The sequence below is a fragment of the Copadichromis virginalis genome, linkage group LG23 (genome assembly GCF_057382275.1).
Source record: "Copadichromis virginalis isolate Kocher_CV1m ecotype Utaka linkage group LG23, C_Virginalis_male_GT1.1, whole genome shotgun sequence".
Lineage (NCBI taxonomy): Eukaryota > Metazoa > Chordata > Actinopteri > Cichliformes > Cichlidae > Copadichromis > Copadichromis virginalis.
In genome coordinates, this window is record NC_140639.1 from 51614676 (window position 1) to 51633734 (window position 19059).

A 19059-nucleotide genomic window follows, 5' to 3' on the forward strand; every position below is an offset into this window, starting at 1 on the left:
TTCACTCCTGTTTTCTTCCTGTTTAATCAGCTGCTTCTTTTTCTCTCCTTTAGGTTTCCAGCCTCCTTTCATCCCTGACAGTCCTTGTGGATTGTAGGACCACCCCCGTCACTTCCTCCTACCTGGACATACAAGTGGCAGCATCTTGGCTTCGTCTTTATCCTTCCTCCTGCGTCTGTTTTGCCCCTGTCCCACCTCCATGGTTCTCTTTTTATAATGTGTGGCTGGATGACTTTCAACCTTTCAACCTTTCAAGCAAACTAATTCTTAAGCAAGAGGCTGCTGTACTGTTGGCACTTAAGTGTGTGTTAAAATGGACTGGTGTCACATGACAGGATATAAACGACTGCTTACAGAAGCTTCAGCCACCAACACTTTACGTTCTTCTCAATGATAGCTTGTGGAAACTGCGAACTCTCAAGTGCCTTGTCCTAAATGTTGCCACCGAGCAGAAGATTTCTTTCAGTGGAAATATGATCCAAGCAGTTCCCTTTACTTTATACTGCAGTTGCACTGCTCCAAATATTCAGTTCTGATGAAGAGTTGCCTCCACCTCTTCGTCTCTTTTCTCCTGTAAGGTCGCTGGTCTTATCTCTTGCTATTCATACTCTGATTTCATCGTTTCCACTTCCTTATTTGTTTTCTTTTTTCAGTCCATTTGTTTTGTCACCACCGTTCGCCTTTCTGTTGCATCTGCTGTCCTTCCCCCTCGCCCCTGTCCATAGTCACCCCCCCCCCCCCACCACCACCACCACCATCATCATCATCACCATCTCCACCTTTACATCCCACACTCACCACTACCAGCACCACTAGCTAATCACCTAACCCCCTAACTTCTCATCCCCTCCCTTCACCTCTCTCTACTGTTACCATGGCAACAGCTGCCACTGCCTCTTCATCATCCTCATCATCACCTAGTGGCAGTGCCAGGGAACACCTGCTGGCGGTGCGTCGACGCACTCCACATACCCGACCCTACACGATCGGGCCTGACAGCGTCTGCAGCTTGTCAGTGCAGGAACCAATCGGAGCCTCGGCCTCGGCCTCCTCTACAATGTCATCAGGGAATCAGCCAGAAACAGGACTGGGGCTTCAGCGGGCCAATAGTGACACAGACCTGGTGACTTCAGAAAGTCGGTCATCGCTCACAGCTTCTACATACCAGGTGACTCTGGGTCACAGCCACCTGGTGATCTCCTGGGACATAAAGGAGGAAGTGGATGCAACTGACTGGATCGGCTTATACCACATTGGTGAGAAACTGGAAAACAAATTTAATTACTACTTTATCAGCAGTTACTCTGCATAAATCTCTTATTTGTTACTCGTGAACTAGTAGAACAAAGCTGAAGTTAGCTTAGTATCAATCCAAGGTAACCTCATAGAGCTGGCCCGTAGGTACAGAACAAGATGGTGGGCGTTTCTCTGGCACAGGTAGCTGGTAACTGTGACAACATGCCAGATTGATTTCATGGATTACTTTTGAAAGATTTAATAGACAAAAGCTTCTTAATTTTTAATCAGATGCTCCCCGTTCTGTTGGGAAAAATTACAACAGCTTTTAATGACTTTAGCACAGGTATTATTATTATTATTATTGCTTTTATACTTATTACACTTATATAATTTTACTAATTATTAACAATTCTTTTTGTATTTTTGTGACTATGTAGATAGCTCGCTTTCTTAAATGGGACAGCAGATGACTGTGTTGTGGTTTTGGCACAATGATCCAAGTTTCTCAGGATGTTTCCAAACCTTTGGTGTTCGGCCCTTTTAAATGTAACTCTGGCTCGTTTTACTCGTGGTGTGGTTCATGAGTCTAACACAGTAATCACACTCAGGACCACAACCTACAGTTACAGTGGAGGTGATACCTGTTGAATCTGTTTGAATGTCTTGTATCATAGCTTGGTACGGTAATCTGTTCTTAACCAGTAAGACCAAACCTGGTAATCTGGTTAAAGTGGCTGGTAAGATTTCAGCAGTATCTGCTTCTTTGTGCAGCAAGAAACAGAATAAACAGTAGCAGAGCCTACAAATCGACCTCCAGTGATCGACTGGTGTAAATGTCTAACGGATCAGAAACGCACTGTCTAGACCATAGGTGTCAAACTCTGGCCTGCGGGCCAAATTTGGCCCGCAGCCTAATTACATTTGGCCCGTGAAGCCATACCAAATTACTATTAGAGCTGGCCTACTGGTATTATACAGCTAATATATATATTGTTTAGTATTAAGCTTTGCTTGTTCCATATTCAGTTTTTCAGCAAAACATGTTTGAGTCCATAAGATTCATTCTTGTATCTGGAGGAATAAATATATTTCAATAAATATTAATGTTAGCCCGCGACTTTGTTCCAGTTTTGAATTTTGGCCCACTGTGTATTTGAGTTTGACATCCCTGGTCTAGAAGGTCAGTGATACCCTGGGGAAAAAATGCCCCTGGACACTATTCATCATCTGATTAGGAGCATGCTCTGCTGCTGTCAGGCATGCATCAAAGCATGTGGTGGCCATACAAAGTGCCATTTTGGGTTGTTGCAGTTCCATTTCTGAAAAATGGACTAGTCTGCCACATTATTTTTTCACTACTTTTTCAGGCGTTCTGTGGGTACATTTTTCATTTCAAGACGTTGGACTCTTTTGTTGCTGGCACATTTCTCAGGGTGTACTCTGCCTCTCACCCTGTGGTAGCTGGGATAGGTTCATGCACCTACTGTGAGCTGGATAAGGATACAGGGAAGAGAATGGATGGATGGAGATCAGATGTGTTTTCCAAAGTGTTCCTATATTTATTTATTTACATAATACATACATATACTTAGGGATTATTAAGGTATTCGGATTATTTGACCAGTATATATTTCAAACTAAAAAATTTTTTAAGCTCAAACATATGAACAACACATTTAGATTTGCATAAAACACTTTAAAAAAATAATAAATACTGTTTATACTTTACTTTCAAAGCTTGCTTAATCTTTGTTTATCTTTATCATAATTACATTTTTTATTACAAGCTGTTACAAGTTCTGAATTTCTATTGGATTCTTGAAATATTCTTCCTTCTGCAGCTCTACAGTAACAGTGTTTGTTTAGACTGTGCATTCAGTCTGCTGTACTTTTGTAATGATAGGTAATTTATCTTAGTTGAACTATTTTCTACAACTTTGTCCATCAATATCATGGGATATATCATAGTTTCAATTGCAAAATTACACCAGTTTAAAGTCGATGACAGTGTAACAGAAACAAGAATTGCTACCCTGGATGCTTCCTTCTTCTTCGGTGTCTTATTATGACGTGGGGTAAGTGGGCGGTCGATATCGGGCTCCTTTTATATTCCTTTTGGGTAAGTTGGAATATCAGTGGGTTTTCCGGCTCTTCTGTTCAGTCGAGTCTCAAATTTGGGCGTCATATTTGACAGTTCAGTGATTCTCCAAATCAACTCTGGATTTTGGACTGCGACATGATGCTGCGACAAGACTTTTAACTGGCCCTAACAAGAGATTGCATATTGCCTTTCGGCTTCTCTTCATTGTTTGCTGATAAATGTTAAAATTTTAGTTTTAAGTTTTAGGGCTGTACGTGGTGAAGCTCCCCAGTAAAACTCTGAGCTGTTGAAACCTCATGCTTGGTTGGTACAAGGTTCAAAACACGCCAGGTTTGGGCTTTTCAGGCACCAAGGCTATACAGTTCTCTTCAGTTGTCTTTAAGTTGTACAGACTCCATTGACTCTTTTAAAAAGCAGCTGAAGACACTTCTATACAGACAACAATTCATTTGTTGTTTTATGTTTTAATTAATCTGAGTTTTTTTCGTTTTATTGTGAAGACTTTGTGACATTTATCTGTGAAAAGTGCTATATGAATACATTTATTTTTAACAGTGGTCAAATGTCAAACAGGTGTGTTTACTTAGAAAAAATAAAATCATGCTAATGCTGAGTGACCACTGTACCCCGTATACACCATGTCGAAAATGTGGTTTGCAAGGTTAACTTCAGCCTTTTTCCAGCGATGCCATGAAAACAACGGGAAGATTTCTTCCCTTTTGCGTCCAGTCGGTCTTGGTCTCATCTAAGAGTCTTCTCCCCAGCATCACCTTTGTGAAGTCAGTCATGTCCATTTACATTTTCTTTGTCAAGTTTGTGTCTTAGTCTGGATCTCATTGTTTATGCTTCCTGTTCCTGCCTCATTAGCTTAATTCCATTCTGCTGTGTCTTTTCCCATGTGTCTCCACTTTTCCTAATCACCTCCTTGTGTATGTATTGTCTCTTCTCAGAACATCAGTCATCTTCTCCTTGGGTCTGCCAGCTTTAGTATTACTGTTTTCCTAGTGTTATTTCCCACTATTGGCTTTTGTTCCATCTTTTTCTATTGTGTTTTCTATTATTCTCTCTGGCCAAAATAAATGCCTCGCCTTGTGTTTAACCACCCCTGCATGTGAGTGTGCATTTTGCTTCTTTACTCCATGTGTGTGTCTGCACATCTTAGAATAGAATAGACGTTTATTGTCATTGTACATGTACGATGTGCATGGAATAAAAATGTAAATAGTAGGACAGCACGGATACAAAGCAGGATGAAGGCACACATTAGAGGGCAGGTTGCAAAGTGCTTGAAAGTAGTGCATTGGACCTGGTCTGAGTATAGAGTCTGTGTGTGAGTGACCTGAGGGTTACTCAGACCACGGCTCAGATTGGTGGGTGGGGTGTTTTTGAGGCTGGAGTGGGACCTCATTGACCTGAGGTGCCGACCAGAGGGCAGTGAGTCAAGTGGTGGGCAAGGTGCAAGGGGTCGCCTGTGATTGTCCTGGTTTCTTGAGACAGGATGAACTGGCAATAGCCTCAGGGGTGGCAGAGGCCAGCCGTTCTCCATTTATAATGAGAGGGGAGCGGACCTGTCTGTGCCAAGTCCATAAGTTATGTTTTAAATTCTCTACCCTGTATGCTGTCTCATCTCCGTCAGAAATTAGCCCAACCATAGTGGGCTAATTTCATCGTCAAATGTGCGTCATCCAGCAAATATGAGATGGTGAATTTAAGTAAAGTGAGTAAAACTGGGTGCAGATCATAACTCAGTTTGGATGACACTGCTGATTTTGTCCTTTAATATGCTTAAAAATAGGAGCAGGAAAAGGCCAATTCAGAACTGAACTGGGGATCATCAGATATGGACTAGCAGGCGCTGCCTGTAAATAAATGGCTATTATGGATGTTCAGGGCAACCAATTTCTTAGTCAACTTAGTGAGGAAAAAAATGGACTAACCAACTGGTTGAAAGCTAAGAGACACTCAGATATTAAGTTAAATTTGAGAACCGTTTAGTGAAGACTGAAAAAAATCTAATAATAAAGGCACTTTAAACCGTTTATGACATTCTTCATAGGGGTGCAACGATACACAAAATTCACGGTTCGGTTCGGTTTGATACTTTGGTGTCACGGTTCGATATTTTTTCGATACAAAAAAATGTTCATGCATTTTTAATTTGTCATTTATTAAAATTATAAATATATATTTTAACTCAAAAGTACAGTTTTTAAATTTAACCCTAACCCTTGTGCGTGTTTTTTATTTTGACAGCGAATGCGCACCTGCGGACCACTTATGTGCAGCCCTGGTTATTTAGCTCATCATATTGCAGCCACAGAAATTATTTTGTCCATGAAACCATAAAGCTGCACTTTCTTTTTGCCTTATAGTCTGATTTGTCATAACTTCTCCGTTTTGTGATAAGCTTTTCTTTGGCTGTCACTTCGTCACCCTGACCTGTCTTATTTGGCTCAGCAGAACTAAAATATATATCCTGCTGCTTTTACACACGCACTCACATAAGCTGAGCGATTCTCTGCGCGATCAACCTCTCACATGTTTAAGCTGCGGGAGATTTCACTTGTCATGTTTGCATAGTAAGCTAACGATTAATAAGACGATGTCAGAGGAATTGGTGCACAAATTATCATCACTCACAGATCAGTGCTGTCGCTCTCTATACACAGTTCGCACGATTGCAAAGTGAAAGCAAAAAAACAAGCGCAAATTCAAACGCGACTTCAATATGTCACATATTGACAGTGGCTCACCGATGCCAATGACATAATTACCCAGCTACATTTCTGAAAGAATGCAAAAGCATTGACATATATTTTTCCTACAATAGCCCGACGGGCAGGGAAGAGATAGATTTTGGTAGCCCGACTGAAAAAATCACTAGCCCCAGGACGTCGGGCTAGCGATATTGCAAGCCCTGTATCTGATTGAGGAATCACTCATCTTTGGAAAAGAGAGTTTATTACAGAGAAATGGCTCTTTCCAAAATAAAAGCTATACTATCCGCTTCTTCTGGGCTATATTCTCAGCAGCATAAGGAGAATCATGTGCTAACAGCTGTCTAAATGACTCGGCTAAAGTTAGTAGCATGCTTGTTGTTTTTGTCTTTGCACTAGGATGATGTCGGCGTAAATGTGCAGTCATATTCGTTGTGTTCCCACTAGTGCTTTCAGGTTAATCTCGTTGAAATGACCTTAACGCCACAACACGGCAAATCTCCGTTAACGAGCTACCGCCAATCGCCCCGTGCATGGGGCTAGACGGCCAACACGTTAACGAGCTAACTGCGCTAACACACTAGTTCACACCAATGTAATTGAGCATTGCATGGCACATCCAACATACTGTTTTACTTTAGTGCATGACTCGCTTACCTTCAGGGTCATACGTCACATGAAAACCAAAATAATTCCAAACGCCAGATCTGAGAGTGGGGGAGGTCCATGTTGCAAGGAGAGCTTAACTTCTGTCTCGCTAGCTTGCCCTGCTCTCTTCCTTCTGACTATGCTGTCTGTGTTGAGCGCTCAGTGGATCTGCGCTCGACAGTGCAGCCTAGGCGGAGTAGTCGAACACAGATTCACTGAGCGCTCAACACAGACAGCATCGTCAGAAGGAAAATTGATAAAATAAATTACAAATGTTGTATTGTTCGATACATATGCGTACCGAACCGAAAGCACTGTATCGAACGGTTCAATATCGATACGAATATCGTTGCACCCCTAATTCTTCAATAATGAATCATGCTGCTTAACTGTGCAAATTGTGCATTAACAACAATGTTACACACCAGACAGACAATGAAGAAGAAAAACTTAAAATAAACCAATGATATGGAAAAATGTAAGTACAAAAGATCTTAAGAATAAGAAGGTAAATACATAAAATGTAAGATATTGAAATAATGTAACAATTAAACAAACAAATAGAAAATTAAGTGTAGTTGTGTGAGTTGTAATTTCACTGTTTAAAAACTTAGTTTTGTGTTCTTCTTGTATCAATAACTGTTGGCATCCTTCTATGTCTGTAAGCATCTGTGCAGAGGTAAAGAACACATTTAGAAATGTATATTTACTTAAACATATTTATGTATATTTACATATAAATGTTTCACAGATGAGAACTGTGTGGCCAATGTGTGGGAATCCAAGAACCGCGGTGTGAACGGCACCCAGAGAGGACAGATTGTGTGGAGACTGGAGCCGGGACCCTATTTTATGGAGCGTGAGTGTCTTGTGTTCTTGTTAATTACAAATGATCCTGTATTTATGCGATGCATACTTCCCGTTAATGCTGCATAGCTTTGTTGAGTTTGGTGATACAAACCTAATGATATGCTGTGGAGGCCAGGCTTCACCGGGGTCTGTGCAGGGCTTGAACAAGTGCATTAAAAGTCTCAGTCTCCGTTTCTGAGTTGGAGATGCAAAGGACAACAAGGTTATATCAGTGGGTGATTCCATCTGGTTTGCATGAAATGTTATGGAACAAAGTTTGAACATATATCGTGGTTACTGTGAAATTTTAGCTTCATGTATTAAATATGTTTCAAGATACATAGATATTCATTTCAGGCCATTTTGTTGCACATTGAAATTTGAGGTGATGTTTATATATGAATATCTCACAAATTGTTGAAGGTTCAATTTTCACTGGTCTTTCTTACCATCAAAATAAACTTGAATTAGTAATGTGGGACAGATTTAAAGACCTGGTTTACTCCAGTCTCAAATGATCAAATTTCTATTTGTATTTAAAAAAATAATTATTTTATTTTAACTTGATACAAAATTTAAACATACAGTATATAATTCCTTATATTTTTAACTTCAAATACTTAGCTTTTAAATAGTTTTTAAAAAGTCATCAACCCACTTCCATGCCATTTTAAAATCTAGCATATTGAAATCTAGAGCCAGTTTCACAACACTAGTAAAACTACAGTGGATGCAAAAGTATTCGGCCCCTTTGAACTTTTCCACATTTTGTCACATTACAGCCACAAACATGAATCAGTTTTATTGGACTTCCAGGTGAAAGACCAACACAAAGTGGTGCACACGTGAGAAGTGGAACGAACATCAGACATGATTCCAAACATTTTTACAAATAAATAACTGCAAAGTGGGGTGTGCGTAATTATTCAGCCCCCTGAGTCAACACTTTGTAGAACCAGCTTTTGCTGCAGTTCCAGCTGCCAGTCTTTTAGGGTCTGTCTCTACCAGCTTTGCACATCTACAGACTGAAATCTTTGCCCATTCTTCTTTGCAGAACAGCTCCAGCTCAGTCAGATTAGATGGGCAGCGTTTGTGAACAGCAGTTTTCAGATCTTGCTAAAACTTTGAATGTGTCCCCAAGTGCAGTTGCAAAAACCATCAAGTGCTATGGCTCACACGAGGACCGCCTCAGGAAAGGAAAACCAAGAGTCCCCTCTGCTGCTGACGATAAATTCATCCGAGTCACCAGCCTTAGAAATCGCAAGTTAACAGCACCTCAGATTAGAGTCCATTTAAATGCCACACAGAGTTCCAGTAGCAGATATACATAATTAAATTCAGTTCAATCCAATTTTATTTATATAGCTCCAAATCACAACAACAGTTGCCTCAAGGCGCTTTATATTGGAAGGTAAACCCTGGAATAATTCAATTCCATATGTGTTCATTCATAGTTTTGATGCCTTCAGTTAGAATCTACAATGAAAATAGTTATGAAAATAAAGAAAAAACATTAAATGAGAAGGTGTTTAACCAGTAGTGTATATGGTGGATTAAATCCTAAAAGTATTTTCAGGAGGTCGCGACAACATCCGTTCTCTTCTGGCATCTGAATAACAATTTCAGCCAGTGCTGTTATGGATCTTGTCAGAATTGATGGCATTACAAACACAGAAAAGTATGGTCAGATTTTGATCTGCAACATCCAAAGAAGAGCATTGGAATGTCTTTCACCGAGCGTGGAGAGCTATCTGCGAAGACTGCTTAAAGAAATGACAAAGATGCGTGTCTGAGATTGTTCAGCGTGCTCATACAAAATACTGACTTACATTGAAAATTGTACAGACTTTTTTTTCTTTACAAACTGTATTTCCATGTGTGTTTGCATGTCTTTCAATAAATCACTACATTTCCCATTTTTCTAGCAAATTATAATGAATGGTTGGGGTAACTCAAGACTTTTACACAGTGTGTAATATAATGTAGTAGCAGATTTATGTTTCAATTTTATTTAAATAAGGTGATTTTGGAATCAATGCTTTCTGTTGTTGGCACATATTTTACCAAGCTACATAACTCTTATGAAAATGTTTTTTAATACATGGAATTATGATCATAAAGGTAGAGTGTTGTGTTTTCTCTCTCCACAGCCGAGACAAAGATCTGCTTTAAATATTATCATGGTATAAGTGGAGCATTAAGAGCAACAACACCTTGTATCACCGTCAAGAATCCTGCAGTACCAGTATGTATAGCTGTCTGTGTGTCCCACCTTCTTTTCTCCCAGTGATTGTTGTGTCCTCTGTCCAGGTGTGGGCCCAAGCAGCTGCGATTTGTTACAAATGTATATGTTTTGTATCTGTCAATAAATAAAGGAGTTTAAATCAGCGTCACAGTGAGGACAAGCCAAAACTTGACCAAAATACAGGCTTTTACTTGGCCGTCTAATATATCAGACATGAGAAAACCTTTCAAAATAAAAGGCAGCTCAGCTCTACAAACTCCTTAAAACTTAAACGCACTCCTACATCACACTCTGCTGATCTCTTCCATAAAATGAAAGAAAAACACACCAGCTATATTAAAGGAAAACTGAGTTGTTACCGTCCCCCAGAGTGATTGGTTAACCTAGAACTGTGATAGGTCTGTCTCGCACAGGCCTATTGCTGGAACATTTAGAGACAATTCTACTACAGCACGGTGGCACGGTGGTTAGCACTGTTGCCGCACAGCAAGAAGGTCCTGAGTTCAGTTCCACCATCAGGCCGGGGTCATTCTGTGTGGAGTTTGCGTGGGTTCCCTCCGGGTACTCCGGCTTCCTCCCAATTGAGTAATCCAAATTGCCCATAGGTGTGAATGCGGGAGTGAATGGTTGTCTGTCTCTGTGTGTTAGTCCTGCGACAGACTGGCGACCTGTCCAGGGTGTACCCCGCCTTTCGCTCTATGACCTCTGGGATAGGCTCCAGCACCCCCCCGCGACCCTGAAAAGGATAAGCGGAAGCAGATGGATCTGCTACAATGGCAAAAAGCATGTGATCCCGTGAATGACTCCCCTAGATCTGCTGGACCTGGAAGTCCAGCAGTTCATCTAAACAAAAGACACTTATACCTAAGCAGACATAGATGTATTTACCGTACCATAAAACAGTAAGAGAAGGTACGACCTCTCTCATGACCTTAGGATGTGTGTGCCAGAACACTCTGGGAGGCACACACAGTCTTTGCAGACTACTAAGGATCAGACCTCTATCATTATGCAATCGATTATAAAAATCAAAGTATATATGAGTACATATTTCTAAGCATAAATGACAATTCAACATATAAACCTAGTTTTACTGGACCTCTCTTCGGCCTTTGATATGGTGGACCATAACATTTTATTACTAAGACTTGAGCACACTGTGGGTATTAGAGGCACTGCCCTCGACTGATTCAAATCATACCTCGCTGATAGATCCTTATCAGTTAACTTAGGCACCTTCTCCTCTTCCTCCGCTCTGGTCTGTTGTGGTGTGCCTCAAGGATCAGTTTTAGGCCCTATTCTCTTCTCATTGTATTTGCTCCCTCTGGGCGCAATCTTTGAAAAATACAACATCGCCTTCCACTGTTACGCCGACGACATACAGATCTATTTTGACCTTACTGACGACCTTGCTGTGTCCCTGCACTACTTTCAAGAATGCATGCGGGAGGTCAAAGAATGGTTCCTGAGTAATTCCCTCGTTTTAAACGATAAGAAGACTGAGATTGTGGTGTTCAACAGTAAAATCCCTCGTGCCCAACTCTGTGCTGCCCTGGGTTCCTTTGCTAGCTCTTCCTGTGACTATGTCAGTAACTTGGGTGTACTGCTGGATAGCTCGCTCAAACTCGATAAGCAAGTGTCTGCTGTAGTGAGATCTAGCTTCCACCAACTGCGCCTTATCTCTAAGGCTAGGCATTATGTTCTGCACGAGGACCTGGAGAAGCTTATTCACACTTTTGTGACCTCCAGGTTGGATTATTGTAACTCCTTGTACTACGGTCTTCCTTCTTCTCTTCTTCGTAGACTGCAAACAGTCCAAAATCCAGCAGCCCGCCTCTTGACTGGTGCCAGGAAATTTTGCCATATTACTCCTGTTCTAGCTAGCTTACATTGGCTGCCCATAAAGTACCGTATTCAATTTAAAATATTACTCCTTACATTCAAAACTATTAATAAATTAGCGCCAAGTTATCTTAGTGAACTTCTCAAACCACATACTCCTGCTAGAACACTCAGATCTGCAACTCAACTACTTCTGACCCAACCCAGATCTCGGCTGAAGTCCCGGGGTGACCGTGCGTTTGCTCTGGCTGCCCCGGGACTGTGGAATAACCTTCCTCTCGACCTCCGCGCATCTGACTCCATTGCACTGTTCAAATCACGACTAAAAACCCACTTATTCAATCTTGCCTTTCCCTCTAGTTAATATTTCTTTTATGATTTTATATGATGCACTTTTATGCTCATTTAAATTCTTGTTTGCTCTGTACCTGTTGCTTTCCTGTGTATCAGTGACAGCTACCTGTTTGCATACTTAGTACTTGCTTTGGTCCTATTTCTATTATCCTCCTCCTATTCTCTATGTTACTTGTTAAGCACCTGGGCATACCCTTGGTTTTTAAGTGTGCTTTATAAATAAAGTTTATTATTATTATTATTATTATTATTAACAAACTGTGTTCCCACCTGTTTCCTATCCCCCCGTTATCTTGTGTTGTCACAGTCTATTCAATGCCACTTTCTTCCACTGGCTTCCTCCTTGTGATGTGTTTTATTTAGTGTTTTGTAAGAACTCAACAATGAAACTGAAATTTCAGTTTTTGTGTGGTTTTCAAAGTCCTTTATTATGGATCAAATTGCCGCCTGACAAAAGAATGTGACCATCATGGCAACTCCCCTCCACTGTGTCCATTTCATGTTTTAGCTTTCTAAAACATGAAATGGACACAGTGGACTGGCCTGTCTATAACATCCTTTGCCGTGATATTGGGTTGATCATGGACCCAGCCGACTCAGTTATAGTAGAGGACTCTAATAGCCATCTTCACCTGAAAAGGTGAAGCATGACCAGAACAGAAGGTCCAGTACCTACCAGCCAAGCCAGAACAGCAAAAGGTGGACACAGTTATTCAAACCAATACACAAGAATCCATCCATCCATTCGCTTCCGCTTATCCTTTTCAGGGTCGCGGGGGGCGCTGGAGCCTATCCCAGCTGTCATAGGGCGAAAGGCGGGGTACACCCTGGACAGGTCGCCAGTCTGTCGCAGGGCCAACACACAGGGACAGACAACCATTCACACTCACATTCACTCGCACATTCACACCTAGTGACAATTTAGATTAATCAATTAACCTATCCCCACAAGCTGCATGTCTTTGGACGGTGGGAGGAAGCCGGAGTACCCAGAGAGAACCCACGCAAACACGGGGAGAACATGCAAACTCCACACAGAAAGACCCCGGCCTGATGGTGGAATTGAACTCAGGACCTTCTTGCTGTGCGGCAACAGTGCTAACCACCGTGCCATAACCTTGAACTCTGCTTAGAACGTGATCAAAGATGTCTCTGTGTTGCTAGATTCATTTTTTTCCTCAGAAACTGGGAAGACTAGCCAGAGTACCCGTCCTAAAGGATGATGCTACCACCCCCATGCTTCACTTTAGGGATTATATTGGCCAGGTGATGAGCAGTGCTCCAGACATGACCCTCAAAGACTTAAATCTTTGTTTCATCTGACTGGAGAATTTTGTTTTGTCATTATCTGATAGGTTGCCTGGCAGGTGCCTTTTGGCAAACTCCATGCAGGCTGTTGTGTGCCTTTTACTGAGGAGTGGCTTTTGTCAGGCCAGACAGGCGTAACTGTTGCAGAAATGGTTGTCTCATTGGAAGGTTATCCTCAGAGCAGCGCCGGAGCACTGTCAGGTTTTTCGTGTCATGGTCTGTGTGCGGCAGGCAGGAATGGAGGACCCAAATGCAGACTCCAGCATGCGAACATAAACTCAAAAACCTCAGCTTTATTGCTGGCATGAGTCAATACAGGAAATAAACTGGGGAACGCTAGAAACTAAACTAGAAACACACAACACTGAACAGAGGAAAACACAGACAATAGATACAAGGGTTAAATAAGGGAACAAGAACCAGAAAGGAAACACAGCTGACCCTAATTAAACAGATGAGACCGGGGAGACGCAAAACAGAACCTGACGCACACCGACGGGAGACTATCAAAGTAAAACAGGAAGTACGCAGAGACACAGACTAAGGGAACAGACAGATGCACATGAAGACAAGACTGACCTAACAGGGGAGGAATCACGAAGGCAAACCAAGACTAGAAATAGAGAATAAACTCAGGAGTAAAATCATACTGGGCAAAGAAATCTAAAATACACAGAGAACCGAATAAATTAACAAGACTCAGAGAAACAAAAACACAAACACTGGGTGGACGACCCAGGTACCCTAACACTCAGCTTCCTGACTAAGATGATAGAGGCCATGGTGCTCACTGAGACCTTCAATGCTATAGAAAAGTTTAATGTAGATGGAGTCCAGACCTCCTGGGATCTAACAATGTTTTACGATAGATCTTGTACAGTGTGAATTTGAGGTTTATCTGGGCCATACTGTAAAGGCAAAGCAGTATGTGCTCAGTGCGTGGAAAGGTGAGAATCTTTTAGTCACTAGTGACTAAAAAAGGACAGTGTGCCTTGTGTTGTAGGACTTTCCTTTGTGATGTCGGACTTTAACTTGACCTGCAGAACAGTTGACCAGTGTTCTGCAATCTCACAGTGGTCAGCACTAGAGCAGGGCGATATGACCAAAAATATTTATCACGATATACATTTGAAAATTTGCGATAACGATATAACTGACGATATAATTGACGATATAATTGACACTAGACAAAATACTTTACAACTCCACAACTTTATTAGTGCAAAAAAAAAACCCATCAATGTATTTTAACTTAAACAAGCAGCTGTTTTTATGTGCATTAAAGTTATATACAAATGTAACAGTGCAAATGCAATTCCTTGCTGACAGTTTAACCAAAGGGCATTTCCAGTGGAAATTGGCCGACATATCCTCAGCATAACCATGTATAATATCCACAAAACTTAAAAAGAGGTTATACACACACAATACGGTAACATTATGTTGAAGCACAGTACGTATCACTCCGCGAGGCTCCGCCTACAATAGCCGTAATGCTCCGACAATCCATCAAGCGGTGCGGCTTCGTAGCTTAGCAAAGTCGTACTGAAACATTTGACAGGTTTTCGAGCGCCGTGTACATAAAATCGTTTCGAGGTCAGTAAACACAACCAGAGTTCATACATAAGGCACACGGGGTTATAAGGGGCTCTGTTGATTTTTGAGAAAAATCAAAGGATTGATTTGAAGTGTGCCGTGTTTTCCAAACAACGCGGTAATAACGACGGCCCGCTAGCATGCTCTACCAAAAATAGTGCTTTGTTGTGTATCTGACGGACGAAAGCTAAACCAGTTCCACACCACTGAAGCTGCAGCATTTTTACAAACCAGTTCTGGTTCATGTTTCATTCAACGATCTGCTTTCGCCCTTCTCATTCTGCGTCGCCGTATGTAAACAAAGGCACTGCACATGCGCGTTTTACCCATATTCTATTGCGATATTTCATTTTGTTATCGTTGCCCAACATTATACCGGTGTTACTGTGAACGGTGTGATATGGCCCAGCCCTAGTCAGCACTGTTGCCTCACAGCAAGAAGGTTCAGTGTGGAACTAAACTCAGGACCTTCTTGCTGTGAGGCCAGGGCCTTTCTCTGTGGAGTTTGCATGTTCTCCCTGTGTTTGTATGGTTCTGTCTGGGTACTCTGGCTTCCTCACACCGTCCAAAGACCTGCAGTTAGTGGGGTGAATTGGTAATTCTATAATGCCCATAGGTCTGAATTGGAGTATGAATGGTTGTCTGTCTCTATGCGTTAGTACACCCTGGACAGGTCCAGGGGTACCCCGACCCTCTGCCCTAAGACAGCTAGGATAGGCTCCAGCCACACCGTGACTCAGAATTGGATAAGTGGAAGAAAATGGATGGATAATAAATCCAGGTTACACGAGGAACTGTTCAAGAGTTCAAGAGCTCACAAAATTATTTTTCACTCTTACTGACTCATCCTGATAAAATAATGGCTAATAAATTCAAGCATTAATACATGGAGCTTTGTGAAAAGAATAATATATTTTGGATAGTTTGTGGCTTTGGGAAGCCATAAACTGAATTTAAACAGTGAGATTCAATGAGGTGTGATTGTAGTGAGGGTGAATGGCACTAACCTCTCTCATGTGAAGAGATGTGAGAAACAGTCTTAACTCCACCCACTTAAGTCTTCCTGGTTAAACTTTTATCTGTTAGAGTCAGGGCTGAAAACATGTTCATTTTTTTGTTTTTCTTTTTTTTTGTCATCAGGTGAGGGGTGAAGGCCAGGTGGAGGAGCAGTCAGAGTATGAGCACTGTCGGAAACTTGTCAGCTTCACCCTGTCAGGTGAGATGAATGAGTCAGTGGAAATGTGCTGGAGAATGAATACAAAAATACTCATGAAGTATTCCAATTCAGACTTCCGAGCAGTGAACCTAAAGAAAGGGATGTTCTTCAACCCGGACCCCTACCTGAAAATGTCGATCCAGCCCGGGAAGAGGAGCGGCCTCCCAAAGTTTACCCACCATGGCCAGGAGAGACGCTCCTCCATCATATCCAACACCATCAACCCTGTGTGGCTTGGGGAGGTTAGCATAACTTCACACTGACTCAATAAGATTACCTTACCCAGCAGGCACTACAGAGCTTGGATGGAGCCGATGGGTGAGGGCACTCTATCTGTGACACCTATTCTAAATAATAAACTGGCAGCCCTAAGTAGTCTTGCATGCCCTGGCCATGCCAGTTCTTTTACTTCTAATAGAATTATCATTAGCTCACTGTCACATGAACATCCATTTTTATTTGAACCATTTCACTACTCAAATTTCTTATTCATGGTACTAATTAGACTTGTACTTTATGTTTTTGATTAAAAATAAAGATGATTTGTTATTAGCAAAAGTACATATAGATAAACTGTTCTAATGCTTTGTATCACTGTAAACATGGATGTCTGTATATATTCTAGAGGGCATACAGAAGAAATGTATAAACTGAATCAATTTCAGTTTTGGTTTTCATTGCATGCAGTTTATTAATAATTAAATTCAATTATCTACATCTTTACCACACATTTGACTACATACAGGTACTGTAGGTGCAGTAAATGGTTAAATGATACTCATTGCAATATGCTGGGCATTCACTGATAAGATTGAACATACCGTATTAGGCTACGTTCACACTGCAGGCGAAAGCGCATTAAATCCGACTTTTTTGACCCTCTGCGACCCATCTATCCGATCATGGTGTGACAGTGTGAACGGCACAAATCCGATATTCTGGGTCACTTTCGTATGTGGCACTGAATCCGATACATATCCGATGTTTTAGAAAGCGACTGCTGTTTGATGGTCATGTCGCATTAAATCCGTCTTTTACATCACTGACACAAGACAGACGCCAATTATCAGCTCCGGAGAAGACATCGCGAACGCTTCCTGTCCATCCAGTGTAGATATCAGTGAAACTGTTGGGAAGACAACGTTGGAGAAACGTGAACATTTTATTTGTACTGTATAATCTGCAGATTCTGACAGAAATCTGCAGCTATCCTTTGAAGCACTGCTCCTCTAAAACAGCAATAAGGATCATTATTAGGTTATTTACATTATTATGTGAATAACAAAATAACTTAAAGCAAAAATTGAGAAACGTGAAGTCCGAAGTCTTTATATTAAGGCCATCAGTCAAACAACACTGTTGCTCTGGGTCTAAACAGAGCGCGTTGTGCGTGACGTCTTCTTTTGCGCATGCGGCCGCTTTGAGCGTTCACACTAGAGCGCATTTGCTGTCGCATTTTATTTGTAGTGTGAACGAGCAGACAAAAAAATCGGATTTGTTCAAAAACTCAGAATCGAGCATTAAGACCTGCAGTTTGAGCGTAGCCCTAGAGGCTGGGATTAGGTAAAGATGGTCCTTGATGATCATCTATGTCCAGCTGAGGATGAATTTGTATACTCGTGTAGTTAAAATAAATGAACTTACAGCAATAGTGTTGACTCTACTCTTTGCCTTGGCAGAGTAATAAAAGGAAAGATAGAAGAGACAACTATAGTTATGTGGCAACATATGGACTGATGTATTTACAATCAGCATTTTAATCATGAGCTTTAAGGCAGTAATAATAGCATTAGCCATGTTTAGCACATTACTTTCAACAGGGGGTCAGGCTGTCCACAGACACAAGGTTCAGCTCTTTATCTCACTGCAGAATCCTTTCATATTCTTCACGTATGTCTTTGTTGGGCAGAGTGTAAATACAGAGGCTGTATTTGTATAAGCACAGATACTTCTTAGCAGTGCAAAGCTATCTGCACAGCTCTGCAGAAAGATCCAGGCAGCCAGTGTGTCTCTCTCTAACCAATCAGAGTCCTCCTTACATGGGACAGTGTGGCTAACTTGCATTAGCAAATTGGAGGCGTTGAGTGCTAAAGCAGCTGGCAGCTGGAAACCTGGACCCCCTTTGGCCATTTATCAAGACTACATGAAGTATACTCTGAAGGTCTATAGAAAGATGCATTATGGAGAATCTCTACTGTGACCATCAGCAAAACCAGCCAGCCTATGTACACCACAGCAGCAGTGATCAGTGACATGCTTGGCTACAAGATGAACAGCCACAAGGAGCAGTACCCTTGATGGAGAAGGAGACTAGAGACCAAAATCAAAGCAGCATGGAGAGCAGTTAGCCAAATGTCGGAGTTGCAGACGTAGAAGGGGATGTCTAAGAAGTACAGAAAGCTGCCTATACTTGTGGCCTTGGATACTGCCAACAAAGAACCACAGCCTTGACTAGCCGCTAGAAGAGGTATACACAAGAGACAGAAGGCAGGAGAATAAACCTTCCAAGGTATATTCTCAGTGGTAGAGGAGCACTATGAGAGCAGCCCCACCAAGGCTGGAGACAGAGCAACTGGAAGAGCATATGGGAGAAGGAGACATCATATAACAACAACGCTCAGTAGCCAATGGATCTGAGAGCAGGTCACAGCAACCTCCTTGAACAGGATCCAATAACAATCACCATGGTAGACATCTGAGAAAGAGTCTCAAGTATGTAGAGTTGGACAGAGCCAGGCCCTGACACGATTCACATCTCCTGGCTAAACAAGCGCACTGCACTCTGTGAGCATCTACCAGCACAAAGGAACCAGCTGCTATTGGACAAGACACGCCTGGAATGGCGAAGTAAAGGCTGAACAGTCCTGATTGCTAAGGATCTTCAGAAAAGGCAGGTCCCATCAACTACCAGCCAATAACCTGGTAGCTCTGTGATGCCTACAGG

The 19059-nt window shown here is 41.7% G+C and overlaps 1 protein-coding gene across 2 annotated transcripts in view; it reads left to right on the top strand.

Annotated features, from left to right (window-relative positions):
* The window catches only part of hecw2b (HECT, C2 and WW domain containing E3 ubiquitin protein ligase 2b), a 73827-nt gene that overhangs the window by 5584 nt on the left and 49184 nt on the right, over window positions 1-19059 (top strand). Inside the window, exons 2-7 of one of the 2 annotated variants that reach the window (XM_085449327.1) lie at window positions 54-573; window positions 654-1256; window positions 7457-7564; window positions 9705-9799; window positions 16040-16115; window positions 16188-16357. In XM_085449327.1, the coding sequence (XP_085305453.1) occupies window positions 875-1256; window positions 7457-7564; window positions 9705-9799; window positions 16040-16115; window positions 16188-16357 (831 nt within the window). In that variant the 5' untranslated portion in view covers window positions 54-573; window positions 654-874. Of the gene's footprint in view, window positions 1-53; window positions 1257-7456; window positions 7565-9704; window positions 9800-16039; window positions 16116-16187; window positions 16358-19059 lie in introns of both variants that reach the window. The other variant, XM_085449326.1, reaches the window with a different exon arrangement.